The following is a 26913-nucleotide window of genomic DNA, read 5'->3' as shown; positions in this document are numbered from 1 at the left end:
GAAAAGTTCGGCTTGTCACATTTAAGACATTTCCCCGTCAGACCTGCCATAGATACTTTATACATTGCGATTGAACATGTCTTGACAACCTATATGATCCAATGTCTCTATCCATCCATCCAACGTTTAGATCACATAGGCTACTTCACATTTTTATATTTAGTAAGTTTTAATGGAAATATGACTTTTTGTTGTTGTTGTTTTTTTTTTACTGAAAATCGAATCGTCATGTCACATATTTTTAACTACTGAAAAATATTTTCAGTTTTCTTTTTTCAAGATTAATTTGCGGCAAACATAAAATATCAGATACCCATTAGCCGACTTTTGAGCACTGCAATAACAAAACTGTTAAAATAACATTATTTAGGTAACATGATGGTCCAGTAGACTGGAATGATAAATTTTGGCGGGAAATGCGATTGATTTTTGATGAAACACAAATACATATAATAAATAAATTATTATGTTAGTGCAAGTTACAATGGTGATTAAGAGCAGAAAGAAATTACAAATAAGAAGATAGGTAGATATAAATGGGCATAGAAATACGACCTACTTGGGGAAGGAACATTAACTGTCTATTTTTTTCTAAATGCAACTCTGAACAATTGTTCTTAGACCTAACTTTATATTAAAAATGTTATCATTCTTTAAATAGGCAAAGTGTGTTTAGATCACTAGATTATCAAATTTTGAAAATACTCTACATCCAGTGAAAACATTAACTCGGTAAACATAACTAAATGTGAATGATTAGATAAATATAGTTTCGAAAAAAATACAGATTAATTTTGCAAGTTTTGCAAGTACGCACATGGCGAACATTGCCTTCCGTAGTCACGGTTAATGCATATCTTAAAATAGAGTTATCCATGATCACGTGACTGCTACCGTACCGCATGTTAGTCATGTGACTACAACAAGAATTCCAAACATTCCAGAGGGCAAGTCATGGTTCAAACTGAACTCACTCGCTTCGTACAGGATAAATATTTATGGATTTAACAACAACTTACATATTGATAGAAATGTGTCATTTGTTTCTTTCTTAACAACACCTAGACATTTGTCGTAAAACAATTGATTATAGACAAAAACGTCGCGTGTTCTGCACGCACAGCGATAAAGAAGCCAGTAGCAGACGGCATTTTCGATTGACCCGTGTAGAGAATTTATCATTCAACATGGAAACAGCGCTGGACGTTTTGTCTCGGGCAGCATCAATGGTGGAAACAAACGATAAGAAAGGTCAGTCAGTCACATAATTTCCTGGTGCGAAAATTTCACTGTTTTGGTTCAATTAGGACTTCAAAGAAGCCGCTTTGTGTATGCTGTGACGTCACGAGAATTTTTGATTGACATGGAAGGAACGCAAAATTAATTAGGAAAAAAACGTGGAAGTGGACGGAAATAATCCCTTTCATCTTGTTGAACCTGTTGTTTTGACATATTTTCTTGGGGGAAACTGACACTGCAGTTTTTATGGTAAAATATTTGATAAGCAGCAGCATGTGAAATTCCTTGCATACCATTTAAGTTTTTACTCTTGTGCAACTAAACTTTAATTGACAAGATATTTAAGACACTCTGATGCCTTTATATGTCACTGCTGAGTTAATGACACTATAATTATCATTGTGGCTGCCAGTTTAAACTTAGCTATTTTATAGTCGACTTATTTACTTGACGCTATTGGTAAACGAGTAAATGCAAACATGCAAAGTATGAATGGAATGCTCTTTGTGTGCGAATACCTTTATTCATTCCATTCAAAGGGTACACCAGATAACCAAGTATAAAACGGCGACTATGATAGAGACATTATAATATTATAATAAAAGGAAATGTTTAGTGTGCAATAAAAGATAAAATACCTAAACAAATTTAAAATATTTATTATTAAGTAATTTTAATTTGATATGTGATGTCTTGATTTTTACTGCAGATCAAGAAAAAAAGTACTTGCTGCTGAAACTAGAGATCTTTTGTTTGAACTTTACTACTTTGAACCTTGTCATGCAGACATGTAGCGGTGTTTATTCCCGTTGTCGGATAGCATATTTTATGATCTGATATTTTATAGTTGCCATCATGGTAAGCGACAGTCATATTTAATCACGCTATCCCTAAAAGTCCTATTATTTGGACATTGCAACACCACTGCTCAATTACTGGGTTTCACCATGAAACGTATTTGAGAGTGATTAAAATTTATATGTTTTAATATTAATTTTTTCTTTATTTTGTAAAAGTAAAATTTCTGTGTTATATATTAATTGTAAAAAAAATAGAGGTGTAACATAACAAATAGCCATATGTTAAGACAGTTTAATAAATTAATTAAAAAATAATTTAAAAAAATTAAGCACTTAAAGAAAAAACTTACGATTATAACCATGATAACTACGAACATTTTCAAACTATGTCCTATTCAATTTGTGAAAAGAAAAATGATTTCATTTAGTGGAAACCATAGTAATTTGAATTACCCTGTGTTTATGGTTGCATACTTCGATTAAAAAAATATTACTTTCCTGTGTATGTTTATAAGTCTTGTACTTAAAATTTAGATACTGGTACTACATGCGCATAATAATTATGAATTGATATAAGAGATACCTGATTGAGTCGTGGGAGGCGCTGGTATGCATGGCATGTTGATAGAGTTTCTATCAGTAAAAGTTTTATGTCACATAAATAAGATCAAGGGAGTTAAGTGGTTGAGTTCTTATTTTGTCTGATTGTGTGATCTCATTGATGGTTAACTTAGCTTTTATAATACAAATATTTTGTTGCTTCTGTCATAAATGTATTTTCTGCTGATAGTCCAGATTTCATAATAATGAAAAAAGAACATCTGCTAGTTTTAGGTGTTTTTCCCTTTTGTTCTATAATAGGGGCCGTTAAGAGGCCCCTTCCCCTTTAAATCATGCAGTTTTCCCCCAAAATTGACTTTACATCAGGTTTTTAGCTCATCTGATTTTTTGAAAAAAAATGATGAGTTATTGTCATCACTTGAGCGGTTGTCGGCGTCGGCGTCTGCGTCGGCGTTGCCTGGTTAAGTTTTATGTTTAGGTCAGCTTTTCTCCTAAACTATCAAAGCTATTGCTTTGAAACTTGGAATACTTGTTCACCATCATAAGCTGACCCTGTATAGCAAGAAACATAACTCCATCTTGCTTTTTGCAAGATTTATGGCCCCTTTTGTACTTAGAAAATATCAGATTTCTTGGTTAAGTTTTATGTTTAGGTCAACTTTTTTCCCAAACTGTCAAAGCTATTGCTTTGAAACTTGGAATGCTTGTTCACCATCATAAGCTGACCCTGTACAGCAAGAAACATAACTCCATCTTGCTTTTTGCAAGATTTATTGCCCTTTTGGACTTAGAAAATCAGTTTTCTTGGTTAAGTTTTATGTTTAGGTCAGCTTTTATCCTAAACTATCAAAGCTATTGCTTTAAAACTTGCAACACTTGTTCACCATCATAAGTTGACCCTGTACAGCAAGAAACATAACTCCATCCTGCTTTTTGCAAGATTTATGGCCCCTTTTGGACTTAGAAAATATCAGATTTCTTGGTTAAGTTTTATGTTTAGGTCAACTTTTTTCTCTTAAACTATCAAAGCTATTGCTTTGAAACTTGCAACACTTGTTCACCATCATAAGCTGACCCTGTACAGCAAGCAGCGTAACTCCATCCTGATTTTTGCAATAATTATTGCCCCTTTTGGACTTAGAAAATCATTTTCTTGGTTGAGTATTATGTTTAAGTCAACTTTTCTCATAAACTATCAAAGCTATTGCTTTAAAACTTGCAACAGTTTTTCACCATCATAAGTGGACACTGTACATCAAGAAACATAACTCTATCCTGCTTTTTGCAAGAATGATGGCCCTTTTTAGACTTAGAAAACATGGGTAGGACAATATTTCTATTACACAAAAAAAATCAGATGAGCGTCAGCACCCGCAAGTCGGTGCTCTTGTTTTTATTCCCCTTTGCCCAAATACCGAGCTATTTTTCTCCCCAAATTACGGCCTGGGCCCCTTCCCTCTTGGTAAAAAAGCCCCATGCTACATGTATTCCAGATAAATAGTTTTACTTTTGGTGAGGGAGCCTGAGGATTGTACCCAAGTGGTACACCGTTGACTTCGAATCACTTGCCCCTCACTGATGTGAACTTTACTTTGCTTGGGGTGTAAATTGTAATACAGGTAAATTCTAAGTGTTATTATTTCAATGCCATGAAACGTATTTTGGTCATCTCGGCAGGATCATTTCAGTGTCAATCGTCATGGCTTTTTAACTCCATTCAAACTTTATGTGGAGCATCTTTAGTGGCAGTTGACTCTGCATCAGTGCATACATTTAATTTATCCCCCCGCCAAAGGCGAAGGGGATATTAGAAATGCTCTCCGTCCGTGCGTGCATGCGTGCGTCCGTCTGCAACGATCTTTGTCCGGAGCATAACTCCAAAAGTACTGGAGGGATTTTCTTCAAACTTCATACACTGATAGAACACATTGGGAGGAAGTGCAGTGTGCAAGAACAATAACTCTACCTTGCCTATTTTTTGAGTTATTCCCCTTTATCTTATTTTCTTAAAAAAATTTGTCCGGAGCATAACTCCAAAAGTACTGGAGGGATTTTCTTCAAACTTCATACACTGATAGAACACATTGGGGGGAAGTGCAGTGTGCAAGAACAATAATTCTACCTTGCCTATTTTTTGAGTTATTCCCCTTTATTGTATTTTCTTTAAAAAAATTGTCCGGAGCATATCTTTTTCAGGCATGGAGGGATTTTGATATATCTTGGCATAAATGTTCATCAACACGAGGTGGAGTGTCATGCGCAAGAACCAGGTCCCTAGGTCTAAGGTCAAGGTCACACTTAGAGGTCAAAGGATACAAGAATGAAAACCTTGTCCGGAGCATTTCTTCTTCATGCATAGAGGGATTTTAATATAACTTGGCACAAATGTTCACCACCACGAGACAGAGTGTCATGCGCAAGATCCAGGTCCCTAGGTCTAAGGTCAAGGTCACACTTAGAGGCCAAAGGTCAGATACAAGAATGACTTTGTCCGAAGCATTTCTTCTTCATGCATGGAGGGATTTTGATGTAACTTGGCACAATTATACACCATCATGAGACGAAGTGTCATGCGCAGTTCCCGTCTTTAGAATTACTTCCCTTTGTTGTTACTTTAAATAGCTTTTATTGTAACTTTTTCATTACTAGTTGTAGGGAAAAATCGAGACCACTTTTCTGTAGTACAACATACATGCTACATCCAATTTTGAGGTGTATTTTGACCAATCTCTACCTGGTAAAGATTTTTCTGTGGACTTACAATTTTTTTTTTTTTTTTTTTTTAAGATTAACTTCCCTTAGTTGTTACTATAAATAACTTATACTGTAACTTTTTTATAATTGACCATAGGGAAAAAACAAGACCACTTTTATGTGGTACAACATGGATGTTACTTTCCAATTTTAGGTGTATTTCAAGATATCTCTACCTGGTAAGGAGTTTTTTTGTGGACTTAGAAAAACAAAGACTTACAATGATTACTAAACAACCACAAAATTAAAATTCCATTTGCAAATACAGCTGCTAGAGTAAAGAAATTTGCTGTGACGGGCATATATTGTGACAATTCTGGCACTCTTGTTCCCTGTTAGCTTTCCATTCCTTCTTTTTACAGTAACCATATAGAAAAACATCATAGCTATACTGTTCATGAAAATTAATAAAATTTAGCAGTAAACCACCTCACCACTGACTTATTCTTTCTTCCACATCATTAAAACCCCTGATGTGGACCACAACTAAACGGTTCTTCAAAACTTTCCCCAAAATTAATACTTTCAGACACTAACTTGCCAGGAACTTTAGCCTTCAATTATAATATGCCCGGCGGGGGGATTGGCCATGTCTAACATGGCTTTTGTTTTCTTACAACTTATTAATTTTTGTTATTATAAGTTATTTTATGTATTTTCAGTTCCAGTTATATAATATCTTCAAAAGAAAAAGCAAAATAAAAATAAAATTTTGTGAAGAGTTTCTATATGAGATATGCGATGATGTATTTCTATTTTTTCTAAACCTCGTTTATATATAGCTGTACAGAATGATTATACGGAATTTGCTTCATTTCACCCTATAGAAAACAAGACTGTCACATCTATATCAGACTTTGGCTTTGATATATCAGACTTTCATTATAAATCAAATCAAATTATGATGAATTAATGTTTAATTACTGTGAAATAATTAATAATCATGGGGGACTAATTTTCGTGGTTGAGTCAATCCATAAAATTTAATCCCAACAAACAAGTAAAATTCCCATTAATTTTATGTTCAAAAGTTGATATCCACGAATTCATATCCCCACGAAATTGCTGTTTTGACCAAAACCACAAAATTTCATGCCCACAAAATTTAATGATTTTACAGTAAATAACTTAAAGTTGAGAGGAGATTTGTTGATCTGTCTTACTCTGGCTCTCAGACTTTTAAAAATTTAATTAACAATACCATAACAATTTGCAAAATGAAGACCCCTATATATATGGCTGTTAGTGCAACTCTTTGACAAATATAGTTATACTATCATACTTATATTCATGTCATTCCCTATGCAAAGCATGTTTATCATATATATTTAAACTTGTACTTAAATAACTCTGTCTTGGTTTGACAAGAGTAGCATACTGAATTATAAAAACACCTCCAGTGAAAATTTACATGAATTAAGCACTCGGTGAACATAAATAAGTAAAATGATAAGAAACAGATACATTACTGGACCAAAATCTGATTAACTACCTTTAAAAAGTAGACAGTTTAATACTTATTTACTCTCTAGCAATTACCGTTAACCTGATCTGCAAAAGTTTGAATTTAGCAAAATGTTAAGTATAACACATTCACATGCAAGCAGTTATGTTCTTGCAGTTATTGTTCTGAAAGTTTTTGTTTTATAGTAATGTATGGTGGCATATTTCTGCATCTACTTCAGCAGATAGTTTTCGCGAAAATTCACATAACCCGTAGTTTTCGTGAAAACTTAAAAACCCTTCATGAAAAGAAACTCTTGTTCTTATTGAAAAAACTTCACAATTGTGCCAATAACTGCATACAATAATAAGTAAATGATTAAGATAATTTTTGAGAAAACCATACTTGTTTTCGTGAAAAATGAAGTATCTTCAAAAAAATGTTTTTATGCTCCCAGTATCTTCTGATGCGGGAGGCATATAGTGATTGTCCTGTCCGTTCGTCCGTCCGTACAAGGTTAACAAAATGGGACCGTTTCGTCTAGCATCAATACCCCTTACTAGAATGACTTGCTACTAATATAATAATAATGCAGATGTAACCTGTGACCATTCCTCATCTTCAGACATCACCTGACCTCAGTTTGACCTTGACCTCATTTTGGACTTAGGTTGCTTTATATGGGCCATCTCTTGGTTAACCAGATGGGACCGTTTCGTCTAGCATCAATACCCCTTACAAGAATGAATTTATACTAATACAGATGTAACCTGTGACCATTCCTCATCTTCAAACATCACCTGACCTCAGTTTGACCTTGACCTCATTTTGGACCTCATTTTCGACTTACACAAATGTAGGTGCAAAATCTGCCAACAAGGATGCCACTGGGGGCATCAAGCGTTTATTGATCGCAGCTCCTTGTTTTTTCTGCATAAGATAATCTTGAAAATATCCTAAAAAATCTTATAAACTTTCAAGAAAAAAGGACTATTCACGAAAAATTAAAACTTTATGCAAAAATTATCTGTTTAAGTGTATGCAGAGTATGGCAACAAAAAATTTGTTTTCTTGAAACATTCTTTATTTCATGAAAACAGAAGTTGTATTTAAAGAGTTATCTATATATGCAGTACTGGGCACTGTTTTGACATATAGTCTCGATAACCAGATAAATAATATTTTTCACTAAATGTTCTCTGAAATTTACGAAACTTTATTCAGTTTTTCGCGAAAGTATTGTTTTTCTCGAAATTTCATAACATTTTCACGAAAATTTTATGATTATAATTTTATGCCAACATAGTAATGTATCTTTGAAACAGCACACACCTTTACAAATATATTAAAGCTGTATATATATGATATATTGGTACACACCTATCTGCTTAGATGTAAGGCTTTTGACCTGTTAACATTAACTGACCTTTGCTTCCTGGGATTGATTGTATTAAAGTAGTCAGTTGTATTGATTATAGTAAGGGACTTAAACTCAAATGCTCTTGGTAATGATCAGGCTTGAGTTATCTCCCTTTGACTTTACTTTTTTTCTCATTGTGAAATGCACTACTAAAAAATAATGAATGAAAAGTACTGATCAAACTTTTGCCCAAATCATCATAATTATTTTATATTAATGCTATCTCCTCATCATGTTTAAAAGAATTTACCATGTACTAATTGTGGTAAATTAAAAAAAGTCTTTTAGATAAAAAAAGAGGATAGTACAATCACAAGAATATTTTCACTTTTGCATTCTTTATTATAATGTTTGGAAAACCATCAAATACACTAATTAATATAATTAGTATTTATAACTAACCAGTTCTGTCCTCTGTAACCCATGGGAGGGGCCGGATAAATATATGCAGTATATCCCCTGAGGTTATTAATATTGTTGAGTAATGGCCCCATATTTTGGATAAATTTTGTTCAAGTAATGTCCCCATCTCATTCCCTTTAAAATCTTTAGGGTATAATGCCACATACACATAATAATAATACCGTGTTCAGACTACGTTTTTAATCCTACATTAACTTGGGTTTATTTTTTAAACTTGTTTACGTCCACACTATATGTGGTGTAAAATGTGAATTTTGTAAAGGTCAAGTGGTTTCTGTAATGTAGCATTAAAACTACCTTGGGTGGTTTTAATACTACATTAAAAAGTAATGCTACATTATTTTACAAATGTGAATGCAAATGTGGGTTATAACTGGTTTTACAATCCCAAATCCACAGGTCTTACCTTTTGGAGGAAGAATACCATGTGTTTCTCTTTTGTATCAAACAATTGATGCTGTGGCTGGCAAAAGTAATTGGACTGTTGTTGGAACAAAAGCATTAAATTGCGATATATGGAATCGTGCTGACGCTCAAAATGGACAATAGATGGAATGAACAGAAATTCTTAGCTGAACACAGAAATAAATATTGATGACCCCTTCTTGTTTCTGTTAGCCTCAATTCTTTGTAACCTTTTTTGCTTATTGCAAGATATTTGTTAACTTCCAACATTGCATGTATATATTTAAACCACATTTCTTTGCCTAGTGTGGACGCAAACTAGATTATATTTTGATGGGTTTTGAATGTCAAATACCAATTATAGCCAATTAGTGCCTAATAAAAATAAAACCGTTCTGCTAGTGTGAACACAGTATAAAAAGATTAAATTTGATCTTTCTTCAAAGAAACAGTTTACTGCTTAAGATACTACTTTGCTTATGCTACATTGTAATAACACCAAATTTATGCAGAAATTTTGAAGCTGAATAAGGAAATGTTATTTTGCTTATTTTCATAAATTTTGACTATTAATTTTAATCAGCCAAATTCTTGCAGAAATTATGAAGCTGGATTAGGAAATGTTATTTGCTTATTTTCATAAATTATGACAATTTGAACTCGTCAGATTTATGCAAAAATTCTGAAGCTGGATTAATAAGATATACGACATAAGCTCCTTTGATTGGATGCAATTTGTTATGGAAAATTAGGTGCATTGCAAGTGCAAATATTCAAAGGTCTGGTACTCAGGTCCAGCTTTAAAAAAATGAGCGTACTGAAAAAGTAGGAAATGTCAGTTTGTACTGCTCTTGAATTCTGATTTACCACACAAAGAAAACAATTCAGGACAAATTCAAATTTATGTGAATAAAATGTTTTAGATGTAAGTGTAATATGAAATACGCAAACAATAGCCCTTGTAGTAACAGACCTGTGATAAAAAACAAAACAAATTTTCATATGCAGTAAGTATATATTTGGTTTGAAAAAAAATCAAATTTGGAATTACGATGACAAAATTATTGATACATCTTCACGTATTTACATATGAAATAAACCACACGACACAAGATCATGTAAGCATCGAGTTATGGAGTTCATATTATGCGTACCACGTTATAATGCACCCAATACATATTCTTACTTTGATTATAATTAATGAAATTATAAATAATCAGTTCCGATGTCTTTTGCACGAAATCACCTCAGATTCAATGCATATCTGTAGTTTAGAAGATAATGTCTCATGTCATTCAAATTAAGATCAAAGTAGTTTCCTTTCCTTCTCCCAGACGATTATTTGAGCTGCTACGTCAAGATTACAATACCAGAAATTATTAAAAACATAATGAAAAAGGACTAATATCTTGTTGGCTTCATACTATATTTTGAAAAAAGCCTGTTGTAATATACTGATAAAATTGAGTGATATAGTCTTCCTTTATTTTGTGCACCTGGGGTTTTGTTTGGGATTTCACTTAGGTTGACTAGATTAAATTTTATTGTCCTTATAAACAGTCAAAAATAGGTACACTTGGCATTTGACTCAGCCAAACCAGTTATGGCCCATGACTTAAAGTCAAAAATATGCCTTAATGGCTCAAAAGTTGCATGCATAGCATGTGTCTCAAATAGTATGTGACCTTGAGAATGAAAGTTGTTCAGTTTGTGAAATAGAAACTCTGTAGCAATCAGACTTCATGAAGTGCCAGTCTGGTAAGCTCTGTAACAGTATTAGGTAATTCAGTGCTTGAATGGATTGTGCAATTAGCTCTGCTGCAGTTTGTAAGTTGCAAACTGTTTGAAATACCTGTTTGGTTAGCTCTGTTACAGTTTGTAAGTAACTTATTGTTTGAACTGTCTGTCTGATTAACATTTATACAGTTTGTATGTTGCAAACTGCTTAAACTGCCTGTTTGGTTAGCTTTGTTACAGTTTGTCAGTAACTTATTGCTTGTTACAATCTTTAGGTAGCAAAGTGCTTGAACTGCCTGTTGGTAAGCTCTGTTACAATCTGTAGGTAGCAAACTGCTTGAACTGCCTGTTTGTTAGCTCTTTTACAATGTTTGTAGGTAGCAAATTGTTTGAACTGTGAGTTGTCACATTAGCTCTGTTACAATCTGTAGGTAGCAATCTGTTTGCACTGCCTATCTGGTTAGTTCTGTTACAATCTTTAGGTAGCAAACTGCTTGAACTGCCTGTCTGGTTAGTTCTGTTACAATCTGTAGGTAGCAATCTGCTTGAACTGCCTGTCTGGTTAGTTCTGTTACAATCTTTAGGTAGCAAACTGCTTGAACTGCCTGTTTGTTAGCTCTGTTACAATCTGTAGGTAGCAATCTGCTTGAACTGCCTGTCTGGTCAGCTCTGTTACAACCTGTAGGTAGCAAATTGCTTGAGCTGCCTGTTTGTTAGCTCTGTTACCAACTGTAGGTAGCAAACTGCTTGAACTTCCTGTCTGGTTAGCTCTGTTACTACCTGTAGGTAGCAGATTGCTTGAACTGCCTGTTGTTAGCTCTGTTACCAACTGTAGGTAGCAAACTGCTTGAACATCCTGTCTGGTTAGCTCTGTTACTACCTGTAGGTAGCAAATTGCTTGAGCTGCCTGTTTGTTAGCTCTGTTACTAACTGTAGGTAGCAAACTGCTTGAACGGCCTGTCTGGTTAGTTCTGTTACAATCTGTAGGTAGCAAACTGCCTGTTTGTTAGCTCTGGTATTACCTGTCGGTAGCAAATTGCTTGAGCTGCCTGTTTGTTACCAACAGTAGGTAGCAAACTGCTTGAACTGCCTGTCTGGTTAGTTCTGTTACAATCTGTAGATAGCAAACTTCCTGTTTGTTAGCTCTGTTACTACCTGTAAGTAGCAATTGCTTGAGCTGCCTGTTTGTTAGCTCTGTTACTAACTGTAGGTAGGAAACTGCTTGAACGGCCTGTCTGGTTAGTTCTGTTTCAATCTGTAGGTAGCAAACTGCCTGTTTGTTAGCTCTGTTATTACCTGTCGGTAGCAAATTGCTTGAGCTGCCTGTTTGTTACCAACAGTAGGTAGCAAACTGCTTGAACTGCCTGTCTGGTTAGTTCTGTTACAATCTGCAGATAAGAAACTTCCTGTTTGTTAGCTCTGTTACTACCTGTAAGTAGCAATTGCTTGAGCTGCCTGATTGTTAGCTCTGTTTCTATCTGTAGGAAGCAAACTGCTTGAACTGCCTGTCTGGTTAGTTTTGTAACAATCTGTAGGTAGCAAATTGCTTGAACTGCCTGTTGGTTAGCTCTGTTACAATTTGTAGGTAGCAGGCTGCTTTAACTGCCTGTTGGTTAGCTCTGTTACAATTTGTAGGTAGCCAACTGCATGAACTGCCTGTCTGGTTAGCTCTGTTACAATTTGTAGGTAGCCAACTGCTTGAACGGCATGTCTGGTTAGCTCTGTTACAACCTGTAGGTAGCAAACTGCATGTTTGTTAGCTCTGATACTACCTGTAGGTACTGTAGCAAATTGCTTGAGCTGCCTGTTTGTTAGCTCTTTACTATCTGTAGGTAGCAAACTGCTTGAACTGCCTGTCTGGTTAGTTCTGTTACAATCTGTAGGTAGCAAACTGCTTGAGCTGCCTGTTGGTTAGCTCTGTTACAAATTTTTATGTAGGTAGCAAACTGCCTGTCTGGTTAGTTCTGTTACAATCTGTAGGTAGCAAACTGTTTAAACTGCCTGTTTGTTTGTTCTGTTACAATCTGTAGGTAGCAAATTGCTTGACTGCCTGTTTCTTAGCTCTGTTACAATCTGTAGGTAGCAAACTGTTTTAACTGCCTGTTTGTTTGTTCTGTTACAATCTGTAGGTAGCAAATTGCTTGAGCTGCCTGTTTCTTAGCTCTGTTACCAACTGTAGGTAGCAAACTTCTTGAACTTGCTGTCTGATTAGTTCTGTTACAATCTGTAGGTAGCTAATTGCTTGAACTGCCTGTTTATTAGCTCTGTTACAATCTGTAGGTAGCTAATTGCTTGAACTGCCTGTTTGGTAGTTCTGTTACCAGCTGTACAGTAGGTAGCAAACTGCTTGAACTGCCTGTCAGATTAGTTCTGTTGCAATCTCTAGGTAGCAAACTGCCTGTTTGGTAGCTCGGTTACTACCTGTAGGTAGCAAATTGCTTGAGCTATTTGTTAGCTCTGTTACTATATGTAGGTAGCAAACTGCTTGAACTGCCTGTCTGGTTAGTTTTGTTTCAATCTGTAGGTAGCTAATTGCTTGAACTGCCTGTTTGTTAGTTCTGTTACAATCTGTAGGTTGCAAATTGCTTGAGCTGCTTGTTTGTTAGCTCTGTTACCAACTGTAGTTAGCAAACTGCTTGAACTTGCTGTATGGTTAGTTCTTTTACAACCTGTAGGTGGCAAATTTCTTGAACTGCCTGTTTTTTAGCTCTTACTATCTGTAGGTAGCTAATTGCTTGAACTGCCTGTTTGTTAGTTCTGTTACAATCTGTAGGTGGCAAATTGCTTGAGCTGCTTGTTTGTTAGCTCTGTTACCAACTGTAGTTAGCAGACTGCTTGAACTTGCTGTATGGTTAGTTCTGTTACAACCTGTAGGTGGCAAATTTCTTGAACTGCCTGTTTTTTAGCTCTGTTACTATCTGTAGGCAGCAAACTGCTTGAACTGCCCCCTGAGCCCCCTCCATCAACAGGGGTGCCCCATCCATTACCTAAAAATTTAGACCTAAAAATTCACAAGAGGTCACCATTTCACACCTGTATTTAAATAAAATTCCCCCTAAAATGAGGGGAGTACCAAGTAAATGCCCCTGACGCCACCATTTAATACCTGTATTTGAAACATATCCAGGGGGAGACCCCCCTGACCCCACTATCACGGGCAGAAGACCCCACTCCCATATCTACCCGCTCTCGGCGCTTAATAATGTGCCTCGGAGGTGACGTCTTTGGTCTAGACTGGTGCCCCCAGTCGGATATTTCTGGATCTGGGCCTCGATACCACATAACACTAGAAAACAAAATATTGCGAGGTTGATCCTATTGCCAGTGAGGCAATTGTTTTACATGATGATTTGACAAAATTATGTATCTGAAGTCATTTGCCCTCACTTCTTAATCATGCTGGGAAGTTGTGAGGTACAAATTTACTTGAAGTGAAGCTAACTGGCTGTTAGGTGCTACCTAGAACTGAAATATGTTGAAGGACTCATTAAAGCCAATGAAATCTATAAGCACAAATTTATATACAAATTTAGCTTTATTTGAAATGATTTCAGTGACGTGAAGAAATCACATAAATTCATTTTGATACCATTACCATTCCACTGGGGAACAAGCTTTTGACACATAAAGAATGCATAAAGAATGTATAAAGAATTAAAATATGCTAGCAATGCCTCTGAAATGACTGTTTTTTCATCTCAGAACAATTGCTCACCTGCGAGTTTGCTTTGATAATTGACTTTCCATATTCTTGGTGGGGTTAGAATTCCAGGATGATTGACGGCACAAAATAAAGTATCTCATACTGACGTAATATATTCCTTCATGCGGTAGGCAGGAAAAAAGCTTAATTCGAAAGAAGTGCTTAGCTGTCTGTTGTCATCGTACCTTATTACGTAAATGCTTATATCTGCCTCTGTTTATTATTTCCTTTGTGTTCAACCACAGTGTTTACTGTCGTATTCATTTTAAAACATAGGCCTACTTTTATTGGAGCAGATTGACAGTTGCAGCAGTGGAAGTGGGTGTGTTGGTTTGACACACTCCTAAAGTGCATTCAGGGTCAGGCATGAGTTTCCTTGGTCCCGGTCTGTTTCAAAAAGTAGTTCATAAACAAGTTTTGTGGATTTCATTGGCTAAATTCTGTGGTTACAGACAATCAAAGTAGGCATATTATGTTCATCCCATAGGCTCATGTTATTTGACGTTACACAAAAATACATGCAGCTTTTACAAGTAACTGAATTTGAATTAGTTGGTCAGGGACATAAATAGATACTACATTATTCCTGGTTTGATGGAAAAGTATTTCTTCCTTTTTTTTGAATGAGGTTACAGCAGAAAAGGGAGATAATGAGAAGTCTTTTATTTGAAATGTTTAAATTCAAAGCAGTTGCCCAATTCTCAAGATTTTATTTTAATGTGAATGTAAAGTATTTGCCTTGGATAAACATGTGTATCTTTTAAGTAAGATTTGGTAGGGGATAAGCAAATTTTCTTCTCAATAAAACGAGGTAGATAGATATATATATTGGAGCAGAGGCGTGAACAATATTTTAGAGAGATGCTTTTTAAAGCATTTTTATGAATGACTATCTTTTTTTATTTAATGATTAGGATAAAGATCACAGGAAATGTGACTAAGAAAAATATTACCCCGAGGCCAAATGTTTCCGTATAATCAGCAGGTTGCAAAACTAGATTGCACAGTCATAGATTGTTTATCTTTGTATAGGATGTGCCTGCTGAGAATTATACAGGAATACTCATCATAACAGAGCTGCAAGTTGCAATCATGATTGTGGTGCATATTCTTAGAAATTTGATAAAAGTTCTTTTACTTTTGTGCCCGCCCTGTTCAGAGACTGTTGAAAAGTGCAACGCTGTACCAATAAAGTGGTTGCGCATTTTATCTCTTGGCAAGGCAAATGCTTTCTGTCTACAAAGAAAAGTCTTATAGATGTTCTTAGACAGAGTAATGAACTTAAGTATCAACACCTTTTGGAATAGCAAAGGCAATAGCAAGGTTGATAAACAGACCCAGGCGGATTAATGACCATGAATGACCATGGTCACCACGGTTTTTGATGGTCTACCATGTTTTATCATGGTCATTCATCAAATACCATGAAAAAAAACCATCAGACACCTAAAGACACAGAAATGTACTCCAGGTGACCACTACAAAAATAGCAGATACCTGCAAATCTAAAGACGTTATAACCGTCTACTAATACATTAAAAGTATTAAAGTAACACTGTTATGACCTATAGACAAAGAAAATATGAACTTAAGGTAACAGTAAGCAGATCGAAACAGCAAAGTCTATGTCATAAGGATACAAAAAAGGAACTGAAGGTCATGACCATAGTCGTTGTCTCCAAGTTATATATATGGAGCAAAAGCTTCTTCAGAAATAGCACGTCAGTGTCCTAAGGGGACACGAGGAACTTGGGATGACCTTTTATAGAAACAATGAAATTAAATTTTAATATATCATACATGTTTACTAGTATACACAAATAAGAATGATTTCAGACACTGTGACAAAATCTACAAAAATGGCAAAAGTGCTAGACGTTAAAATACAGAACTATCTGAAGGAGACCTGGCATCTAAAGAAATATAAAAAAGTCTGCTAAAGTATTAAAATAATCCTATCCGCAAAAGGTCTATGTCACAAAGCCACAGAAAATATTCATCACAATGTTGCCATCTGCAAAAAAAGCTATTTTTGTCAGATCCAGAAAACTCTATACCCACAAAACTAACTAATTTTACAGTATCGTCCTTAATGTCCTTAAAGTAAAAAAATGATGTGATGATGACCATTTGTTTAAATAGCATTCAGGCAGACTTAGAAATTATTTTTAGGCGCCTATTTGCCAACAGTCTGAGTATTAAAACCAGACAGGATCTCAAGTCGACCATCTACAAAAAAATTAGGAAACGTCTATTTCCTATTCAATGAAGAGAGGAAGTCACCTTTTGTGTATTTGTAGCATTTCAAAAGAAAGGTTATAAACATTAATATTGTCAAGTGATTAAGATCATGTGATAGTCATGTCATCTTGAATACAAGTGCTAAGAAAAGAAAATCATATTTCACTCTCGGTTTTCATGCAGATTTAAATTTGTCATGCTTTATTAAAATGTTGTAGTAAAATTAAGGGGTTTTTTATTACTGCAAAAGAATGCATTTTTCAGACAAGTGTTTTGACTAAAATCGAAAAACTGCAAAAATGTTTTGGGTGGATGTAAAAATGCACGCATTTTGAGTGTATGAAATACTTGCCCTCTACCTAATTATAACAAGCATATAAAAGCAAGTGCATTTCGCTTTAAAAAATTGAATTTCAATATGTATTAACAAGGCGTTTCAAAGTGTACTGAAGATGTGTTTAAATCATTGAAGAAATCATTACTCTGTTTACAATTTAATTAGCGGCAATAAGTGCGTTCAGTTTAACAGACACTAGTTCATTTTGACAATTTTGGCCAATCCAAAATGAGCTTACAACATGTCCTTTTGGTATAAGGTCACAGTTGACCTATCAAATTGCTTTACATTAGTCAAGTTCTCACACTCATGTTCATAGTGAAGATATAGCTGTGGTTTGAACCAATTTACAGTTTTATCTAGCTGGTGTACAGTCTAGTTTACGTTACCTGAAGCGAAGTGTTTATATTATTCACCTGAAGTATTCTATCGGATAGACAGATAGCATGATTTGAATGAATTGGATCTTTTACATAGCTTATATTTTATGAACGAAACTTAAAGTGAAAACTTGTCAAATGAAATTTTAAAAATACGAGATAGTTAAAATTGATGAATTTGCATTTATTTTGTCATTTTGAGATTTTTCAATGGTATAAACTTACAAAGGCTTGGATTGTAAAGCAAAGTTTTGATTACGGGCGTGTGTTTATTTAAGAGTGTCTCATGTTGAATTTGGATACAAATATTGAGGGCAGGCGGACAATGTCTCTATTGGAGCCCAGGCTTAGTGATTTAAGGTCAGGCTTTGGAGGATATAGCTTTAGTAGTGGTGTAAGTTTGCCGACAGTGCCATTGCTACCGCTATGGCACCCTCCGCCACCTGGGCCAACTGTATCTTGGTGCACGATACCCAACTGCCCTTGTGCACTGTCAAGGTCACACTTTCTTTCGGAACTTTATGATTACTCATCAAGTAATCCATATTTGTGGTCGTCTTGGTACTTAAAAGCAGGTGATTATTCTTTCATCTTTTTTTTTTCATTTTTTTTTGTTGCTTTTAAATGGGTCATTATGAAAATCTGAATGTATAGAGATGATGTAGGTGCATGTACATGTACACATGTCCAGGGACGAATAAGCAAAATATAGAAAAGGGCATAAAAGAAGTTTCCTTTTTAGCATCCAGTTGCTTTCATAGAATTTTTTAAAAGTTCTGCAGACAGGTTGGACATGTTTGTAGTTTAAAATAGATTCACTTCAAGCTTCTTGTACATGTGGTAAATATTATATATATTAAATATAACAATTAATTTTTGTAAAAATTAGATTTTTGAAACAGATTGATAAAAATCAATATATATTGAATTTTCATGAATATAATTGTATGTCTATGAATATGGAGATAGTTATTGGTGTCACTTTCGTTGCTGTATACAGTTACATGTATATTAAAGATACTCGATTATTAATCGACGATTACTGTTGCTAAGAGTTCAAACATAGCAGAAAACAAACATTTCAGCTGTCAGATTCACAGTTTCATAAAATTTTAAATGGATGATAAATCAAACGTCATAATAGAGTGGCAGAATTAATCATATTTATATTATTTGGTTATAATTATGTCATTTGCATTGAATGAATAATAAGAAGTAATAAAGTTGCTTTTATAGTTATAAATAGACAAGACAGTCAAACCTGTATTAAAGCCGCCAACACAATCTGGCTGCTTAAGACACAAAAAGTCATTTTTGGAAAGTCGGCTGACTGCCTGCTTAATACAGGAGGCAGCTAAGGAAGGTTCATCTGTAATTAAAACTATGTTTAAGTATAAAATTTACTATGTGACTTCCCTCATTTCATATTTTGGTTGACAGTCTTAGAACTGTGTTACACATTCATTCCAAATACAAATGTACGTTAGTGTGACTAAAAGTTGAATCGCTAGATTTTACATCACTGCTTTTAAGTGGAAAGCTGTTAGTTAAGGTTTGCTAAGTTTTCTTTAGATAGAAGAATCTGCTAAATCAGAGATATTGTTTAGTCTGTGGATAATGTACAGTAAATTCAGAAAGAGAAGATGTATATTTTATTGTAAAGCAATTTTATTACAGTCAATATCCTAGCCAGTGGCATACTTAAACTCTGTTCCTCAGAAAGGAGTTTGTATATATAATAAAATGTAAAAAATGAACTTTCTGAAATTCTTCTTAGAATTTAGCTGTATTTTAATTGATTATCTCCCTGCATGTTAAGGAACATTTTTCCCAATGTTAAGGCCTTTTAGATTATTACTAAAGAATATTAGTAAAGTGCCCTTAAAGTCTGTATACATTTCGTTATCTACATTTTTCTTGATTTGTTAATTGATGAAAGTATGTGAATGGAGAGAAGAATTATGAAATATAATGTAGTTCCAGTATTCATGATCATGAGTAGTTTTCTGTCATAATATACATGTATTATAATATAAGTTATAAATGGATAGACATGAATGCTTTTGTTATGTAGGTAAAATAGACATTACTTGTTGATGCAATTATAATACATGTATATACTCATTCTAAAATTAAATTGTATGTTTTTAGATTTTAAAAATGTTTATTTCTTAGCAAGGCAGTTTTTAACTTAAAACTGAAATATTTCTTGTGGTTCTTGTGCCTGATTCCTTTGATGTATGAATAATGGTTCCGCTGATGGTCAGTAGTAATGAATTCAGTATCTCTGATTACCTCCCTTTGATACATGAATGTTAGACACCAGTAATGAATTCAGTATCTCTGATTACCTCCCTTTGATACATGAATATTGACAGTAGTAATGAATTTAGTATCTCTGATAACCTCCCTTTGATACATGAATATATCCAGTAGTAATGAATTCAGTATATCTGATTACCTCCCTTTGATATGTGAATATTAACAGTAGTAATGAATTCAGTATATCTGTTTACCTCCCTTTGATACATGAATATTAACAGTAGTGATGAATTCAGTATCTCTGATTACCTCCCTTTGATACATGACTATTATTAGACATTAGTAATAAATTCAGTATATCTAATTACCTCCCTTTGATACATGAATATTAACAGTAGTAATGAATTCAGTATCTCTGATTACCTCCGTTTGATACATGAATATTAACAATAGTAATGAATTCAATATCTACAATTGCCTCCCTTTGATACATGAATATTAACAGTAGTAATGAATTTACTATCTGCAATTACCTCCCTTTGATACATGAATATTAACAGTAGTAATGAATTCAGTATCTCTGATTACCTCCCTTTGATACATGAATGTTAGACACCAGTAATGAATTCAGTATCTCTGATTACCTCCCTTTGATACATGAATATTGACAGTAGTAATGAATTCAGTATCTCTGATAACCTCCCTTTGATACATGAATATATCCAGTAGTAATGAATTCAGTATATCTGATTACCTCCCTTTGATATGTGAATATTAACAGTAGTAATGAATTCAGTATATCTGTTTACCTCCCTTTGATACATGAATATTAACAGTAGTGATGAATTCAGTATCTCTGATTACCTCCCTTTGATACATGACTATTATTAGACATTAGTAATAAATTCAGTATATCTAATTACCTCCCTTTGATACATGAATATTAACAGTAGTTATGAATTCAGTATCTCTGATTACCTCCGTTTGATACATGAATATTAACAATAGTAATGAATTCAATATCTACAATTACCTCCCTTTGATACATGAATATTAACAGTAGTAATGAATTCACTATCTGCAATTACCTCCCTTTGATACATGAATATTAACAGTAGTAATGAATTCAGTATCTCTGATTACCTCCCTTTGATACATGAATACTATTAGACAATAGTAATGAATTCAGTATATATCTGATTATAGCCCTTTGTTATATGAACAATGACCCTGCTGATTATAGTAATGAATGCAGTATTTCTCATTACCTCCCTTCCATATATAGATAATGGTCCTGCTGATAGGATAAGAGTATTGAATTCAGTTTTTCTGATTGTCTGCCTTTGATATAGGAATAATGGCCCTGCTGATTGGTCAAGAATATGTCTGCCATGAATAATGGCCCTGATGATTGGTCAAGAATATTTGATTGGTTACAATTTTTACTTTGTCTTTTTGTAAAACTCCTGTTTGAATAAAAAATGTGCATAAATGATATTAAGTGAAAAGGCCAGCTTTAAAGTTATATAAGAGATAATATGTATGATAATATGATAGCCTGTTGAGATAAAAATGAATGTAAAACATGGGTGTGTCTGTGCATTACATATGTTCCTATTGTAACTTAATAACTCCACCTAAAGTTTACCCACCTTTATCTAAATAATAATTTATAGTTATTATACCCAAAAAGCTAAGAAAAATTAGTTGTGTTTAAATCATACCTTTAAATTGAACAATAATGAATATTACTATGGCCCTGACCTATGTCCACCATAAGTAACACTGGTATCTAGTCTTTCTTGGGTCTAGTGAAAAAACACAGTAATATGAGCAGGATGGCTTTGGGAATTTGCAGATGCAAGAGCGATAATGCATTTTTCCATTTTAAACTGCTGAAACAAGCTCCCTTAAAATTTCACAGTTGCCTAAATAAAAGTTGATATCTATGTCATAAGTCTAAAAAAGCAGTATTGATTATGAACAGATTGTGAAATCGTACTTTAATTATTGACAGGACTATTTGTTGTGGCTAAATGAAATAAACTGATATCACCAGTAATTGTTTTATGATCGCAAGCATTTAAAATTGGCTTTCTTCTAAAAAATTTATTGTAACTCCTATTATTTTTTTTTTACCTAGACTATTTTAGTAGAGAATCTGGCTACTCATTAAGATAAATACGGTAGATTACCATATTCTCATTATTGGAAGAACACTTTAAAAACTTTTGATTATTAACAATAGATATCCATTTGCGTCAATACATACTTGAAAGATAGCGGACAAATTTGGAAGATATCCGTTGATAAAATAAAATTGTACGCATATTCCAATATGGTAACTTTATCTTTAATTGACCATTGTTTCCTTTGAAACTGTAAGTTCTTAACTACTTGATGATAAATCGATTTACATGACAAAAGGTAATCTTGTAAGTTACTTTAGACAAATCAAAATTTACAATTTCATTTATCACATCTTTGACCATTTTTCTGTTTCAAAATTGGTTTGTTGGGCATTTTAACCTGCCTTTGCAACCATTGTAGATCATGATCAGCCTGAACATCTGTGCAGTCTGATCATGATCTGCACTGTTTGCCATTCAGTCAGTATCTTTTTCATTATTCACCACTTTTAACAGTTAATGGTACTGTCCAAACTGAAAGATGGACAAGTTCATTATAGAAATTTAGCAGGTAAAGGTTAAATTTCCCGTCATCAGTCCAGTAACAGATTGAAGATCAGATGTCAAACTTTTCGTTTGTTTAAGGAAAAAGTGAACTTTTTTTATGATGGTTTATATATGGAGAGAAATGTTTGAAGAGAAGTTAATGCCCTTTGTTAATTTGCGGCAGCCCAGTACATTTTTAGCTCACCTGTCTAGTGACAGGGTGAGCTTTTGTGATCACATTTTGTCCGTTGTCCATTTACAATTTCTTGTGAACACGATAGAGACCACATTTTGCATCAATTTTAATAAAACTTGCACACAACTTGTATTGGCATAATATCTGGGGTCCTTTCGAAAACCGGCCAGATTACTTTATGGGTTCCAGAGTTATGGCCCTTTAAAGGGCCAACATTTGCTATTTTTGGCTTGTGAACACGATAGAGACCACATTTTGCAATCAACTTTAATAAAACTTGCACACAACTTTTATTGGCATAATATCTCGGTTCTTTTCAAAACTGGCCAAATCCCATCATGGGTTCGAGAGTTATGGCCCATTAAAGGGCCAAAATTTGCTATTTTGGCTTTTGCAGCCATATAGAGACTTCATTTATAGTTTGGTTTGATACAAACTTGCAAAATATCTTTAATAGCAATAACTCTTGGATTCCATGACGAATCTGTCAGATCCATTCATAGGTTCCGGAGTTACGGCCCCTGATTAACCCCTTAAAGAGCAAAAATTTGTTAATTTTTACCTACTGAACACGATAGAAGTGACATTTTATATTTGATTTTAATCAGACTTACACACAACTTAAGTCACAATAAGATCTTGGTTCCTTTTGAAAACTGGCTAGATTCCTTCATGAATTCTAGAGTTACTGCCACTGAAAGGGGCAAAATTTTCTATTTTGGCCCTTTCAGCCATATAGAGGTTTCATTTATGCTTTGATTTGATACAAACTTACAAAGAATGATTATCTTGATGATCTCTAGGCCTGGATCGAAACTGGGTCATGTCGGGTCAAAAACTAGGTCATCAGGTCAAATCAAAGGAAAAGCTTGTTAACACCCTAGAGGCCACATTTATGACCCTATCTTCATGAAACTTGGTCAGAATATTTATCTTGATGACTTCTAGGCCAAGTTCAAAACTGGGTCATATAGGGTTAAAAACTAGGTCACCCAGTCAAATCAAAGGAAAAGCTTGTTAACACCCTAGAGGCCACATTTATGACCCTATCTTCATGAAACTTGGTCAGAATATTTATCTTGATGATTTCTAGGCCAAGTTCAAAACTAGATCATATGGGGTCAAAAACTAGGTCACCCAGTCAGATCAAAGGAAAAGCTTGTTAACATTCTTGAGGCCACATTTATGACCTTATCTTCAGGAAACTTGGTCAGAATGTTTATCTTGATGTTTCCTAGGCCAGACTCGAAACTGGGCCATGTGGGGTCAAAAACTAGGTCACCCAGTCAAATCAAAGGAAAAGCTTGTTTATTTGATGTGCATGAAACTTAGTCAGAATGTTTGTCTGCATGAAATATTGTATGAATTTTTATCTGAATTTTTATCCGGGTAATGTGGGGTCAAAAACTAGGTCACCAGGTAAAATCAAAGAATAAGCTTGTTGACACCCTAGGGGGGCGCATTTTTGATTCTATCTTCATAAAACTTGTTATCATGAAGTCTTGGATGATTTTAAATCTGGGTCATGTGGGGTCAAAAACTAGGTCGCTAGGTCAAATCAAAGGAAAAGCTTGTACACACTCTAGAGGCCACTCTTTTTGCTCCAATCTTCCTGAAACTTTGTCAGAATGTTTGTTTTCATGAAATTTTGGACATGTTCTAATCTTGGTCATGTGGGGTAAAAAACTAGGTCACTAGGTCAAAACAAAGAAAATGCTTGTTTACACTCTAGAGGCCAATCTTAATGAAAATTGGTCAGAATATTTGTCTCCATGAAATCACTAGGTAAAAGATGTTTACACTGTTATGGTGTGTTACTCAGGTGAGCGACCTAGGGCCATCTTGGCCCTCTTATCTTACTCTTGAGTCCAATGGTAATTAGCATATTTCATTGATATAGGTTAACAAGAAAAACTATGTATATTATTATTTGTAATCCATTTAATATAATCTGTCTTTCTGGCATGCAAAAAAAATATCTGTGGTCAACATTTTTTAGTAGTGGTTGCTGTTGCAAATTCCTTTATAACCACATGATGGTACTTACCTGTGAAAGAAGGCTCCCAGGTGTTCTTTGATATTGATTGGGGTGGGGGGGAAGTAAAGTATATCTTTTTTGCGGTTAAGTTTTGTTCAAACTAGGTCACCACGACACCTGCTAATATTTTATGTCTCAAGGGTATTTTACCTGGTGTAATATATACTGGGCCATTAGAATATCAAAGACAAGGATACAATTGTAACGCTTTTGTATAAATATTCGCGGTTTCCATAATGCTCAAATACGGTGAAAAAACGCATAATGGAGTACCTGTCTAGTTTAGAAAGTTTGTATACATATGATTTCATTCATAAAACGGGATGCCTGTGACCTGAAATTACTCATATTAAAAGATATATCTATATAAGTAGATAAAAGCGCATTCATGTGAAGACACTGTCCTTTTTTATAGAAGATTTAAAATGTCACAAACGGTATTTATTCAAGTGTGTTTCCCTTCATTTCTGTATTTATTTGGATACCTGTCTGCTTCTCATTCATAGATTATGTACTTGTACAATTGCCAAAGTTTGTCAAGTGTTTTTTGTAACTTACAAGGTGGTGACTCATCGTAGCTTAAAGCATGTTAGGATGTATTATTTTTCGTAGTACATCACTAAGACAAATGTTTGATGTTTAACTTTTTTGTGTATTTTTTAAGAAGACATCGAAAAACAGCATATGCATAAAAATGATGATGTGGAAGGTCTCTGGCCATGTTCAGAAGTATTTATTTCTGTTTAAGTCCTTCTAGGATCATGAAAGCTTTTGTGATAGCTATACCAATAGGAGATGCTCAAGCATGTTTCTTGACAATTAAAACTTATGACCCAGGCCAGAATGCAGAGACACAGTGTATAATTATAAATCTTATGTAATATCTCGTGAGTTAATGTACAAATTATTCATAAAGAGGTTACTATGGTCACAGTCATATTTCTTCTCTTGCAGCTCAAGATCCATTGTACAAAGGTGTTCCATTGCCTCCACCAGCCCCACCTTCCATTGATGGACCATCTGTTCTGACCCCCACACCCGAACATGTAGACCATCTTGACAGTCGGTCATCATTTGGGAAAGAATTACCAAGTAAAATGAGCATGCATGAAAGAGTGAAAAAGTGGCTAGAAGTTTCAAAACCACCAAAGTATGAAAAAGAGCACCACAAGTTGCATAAACAGATCAGTTCAGAATCAGCCATGTAAGTATTTAAGTATTGACATTACGAATACATTGTAGTTGGCTTGTCTTGCTGTAGTTTCCACAGGATTTTAATGGTGAAAGAAGACCATGCATAGATGAGCTGCGCCATGAGAAAACCAACATAGTGGCTTTGGGACCAACATGGATCCAGACCAGCCTGCACATTCGCTTTCAAAGCCTATTGCCATTAGAGAAACTGTTAGCGAACAGCATGGATCCTGACCAGACTGCGCGGATGCGCAGGCTGGTCTGGATCCATGCTGGTCGCAAAGCCACTATGTTGATTTTCTCATGGCGTGGCTCAGATGTCTCTCAACGGGTTATTTCAGGTACATGCAAGTTCTGGACAAGGCCAGTTGGGCACTAACCTTCCATCATCAGGCTTGATTGCTGTATCAGATGAAAGAGTTCAACCAATAAGGAATCTTGAACCAAAAGCTTTTTAATAGTGGCAACTGACTTGAACCACTTTGCAGCAAAGGCTGAACAAAAAAATGAACTACTCATGGCATGAAGCTACGAAATTATTAAACTATAGAAAATAGAACACCTTTTTAATTTTTTTTTCATTAAATATAAATCATTTTCTAGTAATTGCTGGAAGTTCCGCCTAGAAACTGGCAAAGTGGTCAAGTTACTTTGAAGCTGAATTTACTACAAGAAATTCAATTTTCAAGCAAAGTTCAAACATGATTCTGCCTAGAAACAGACATGATTTTCTATCAAGAAAAAAGCTTTTTGATATCAGTAAAATTGGCTTATCAGCAGGAAAAGGAAACTGAATAAATATGTATGGTAGGAATACATTACTCAGCAATAAAATCTAAAATTAAATCAAGATATTGTGTGTAAACAACATTTTTGAAATTTATGTACTCATTGTACTTGTAATACAATTTACATAATGCTGTTCACTTTCAAAGCACAGGTATAATATTTAAATTAATTTGCATATTAATTAGTATTTATATTACTCTTCAATAATAGAGGAAATAAAGATAAATATAGTTTGATTAATTTAATGGAGATATGTCTTTTTTTGTCACATTTTATAGCTTTGTTCTAGGGTGCAACAAACAAATACTGCAATTG

The 26913-nt window shown here is 34.4% G+C and overlaps 1 protein-coding gene across 2 annotated transcripts in view; it reads left to right on the top strand.

Moving 5' to 3' along the window:
- The first annotated feature begins 934 nt into the window (after positions 1–934).
- LOC128547918 (transcription cofactor vestigial-like protein 4) overlaps positions 935–26913 on the top strand; it is a 35404-nt gene continuing 9425 nt past the window's right edge. The window contains exons 1-2 of one of the 2 annotated variants that reach the window (XM_053521806.1): positions 935–1251; positions 25570–25819. In XM_053521806.1, the coding sequence (XP_053377781.1) occupies positions 1188–1251; positions 25570–25819 (314 nt within the window). In that variant the 5' untranslated portion in view covers positions 935–1187. Of the gene's footprint in view, positions 1252–17382; positions 18020–25569; positions 25820–26913 lie in introns of those variants that run through there. The other variant, XM_053521805.1, reaches the window with a different exon arrangement.

The sequence above is a fragment of the Mercenaria mercenaria genome, chromosome 13 (assembly GCF_021730395.1).
Source record: "Mercenaria mercenaria strain notata chromosome 13, MADL_Memer_1, whole genome shotgun sequence".
Classification (NCBI taxonomy): Eukaryota; Metazoa; Mollusca; class Bivalvia; order Venerida; family Veneridae; genus Mercenaria; species Mercenaria mercenaria.
Note: the sequence above shows the minus strand (reverse complement) of the source record. Positions and strands in the feature narration are given on the sequence as shown.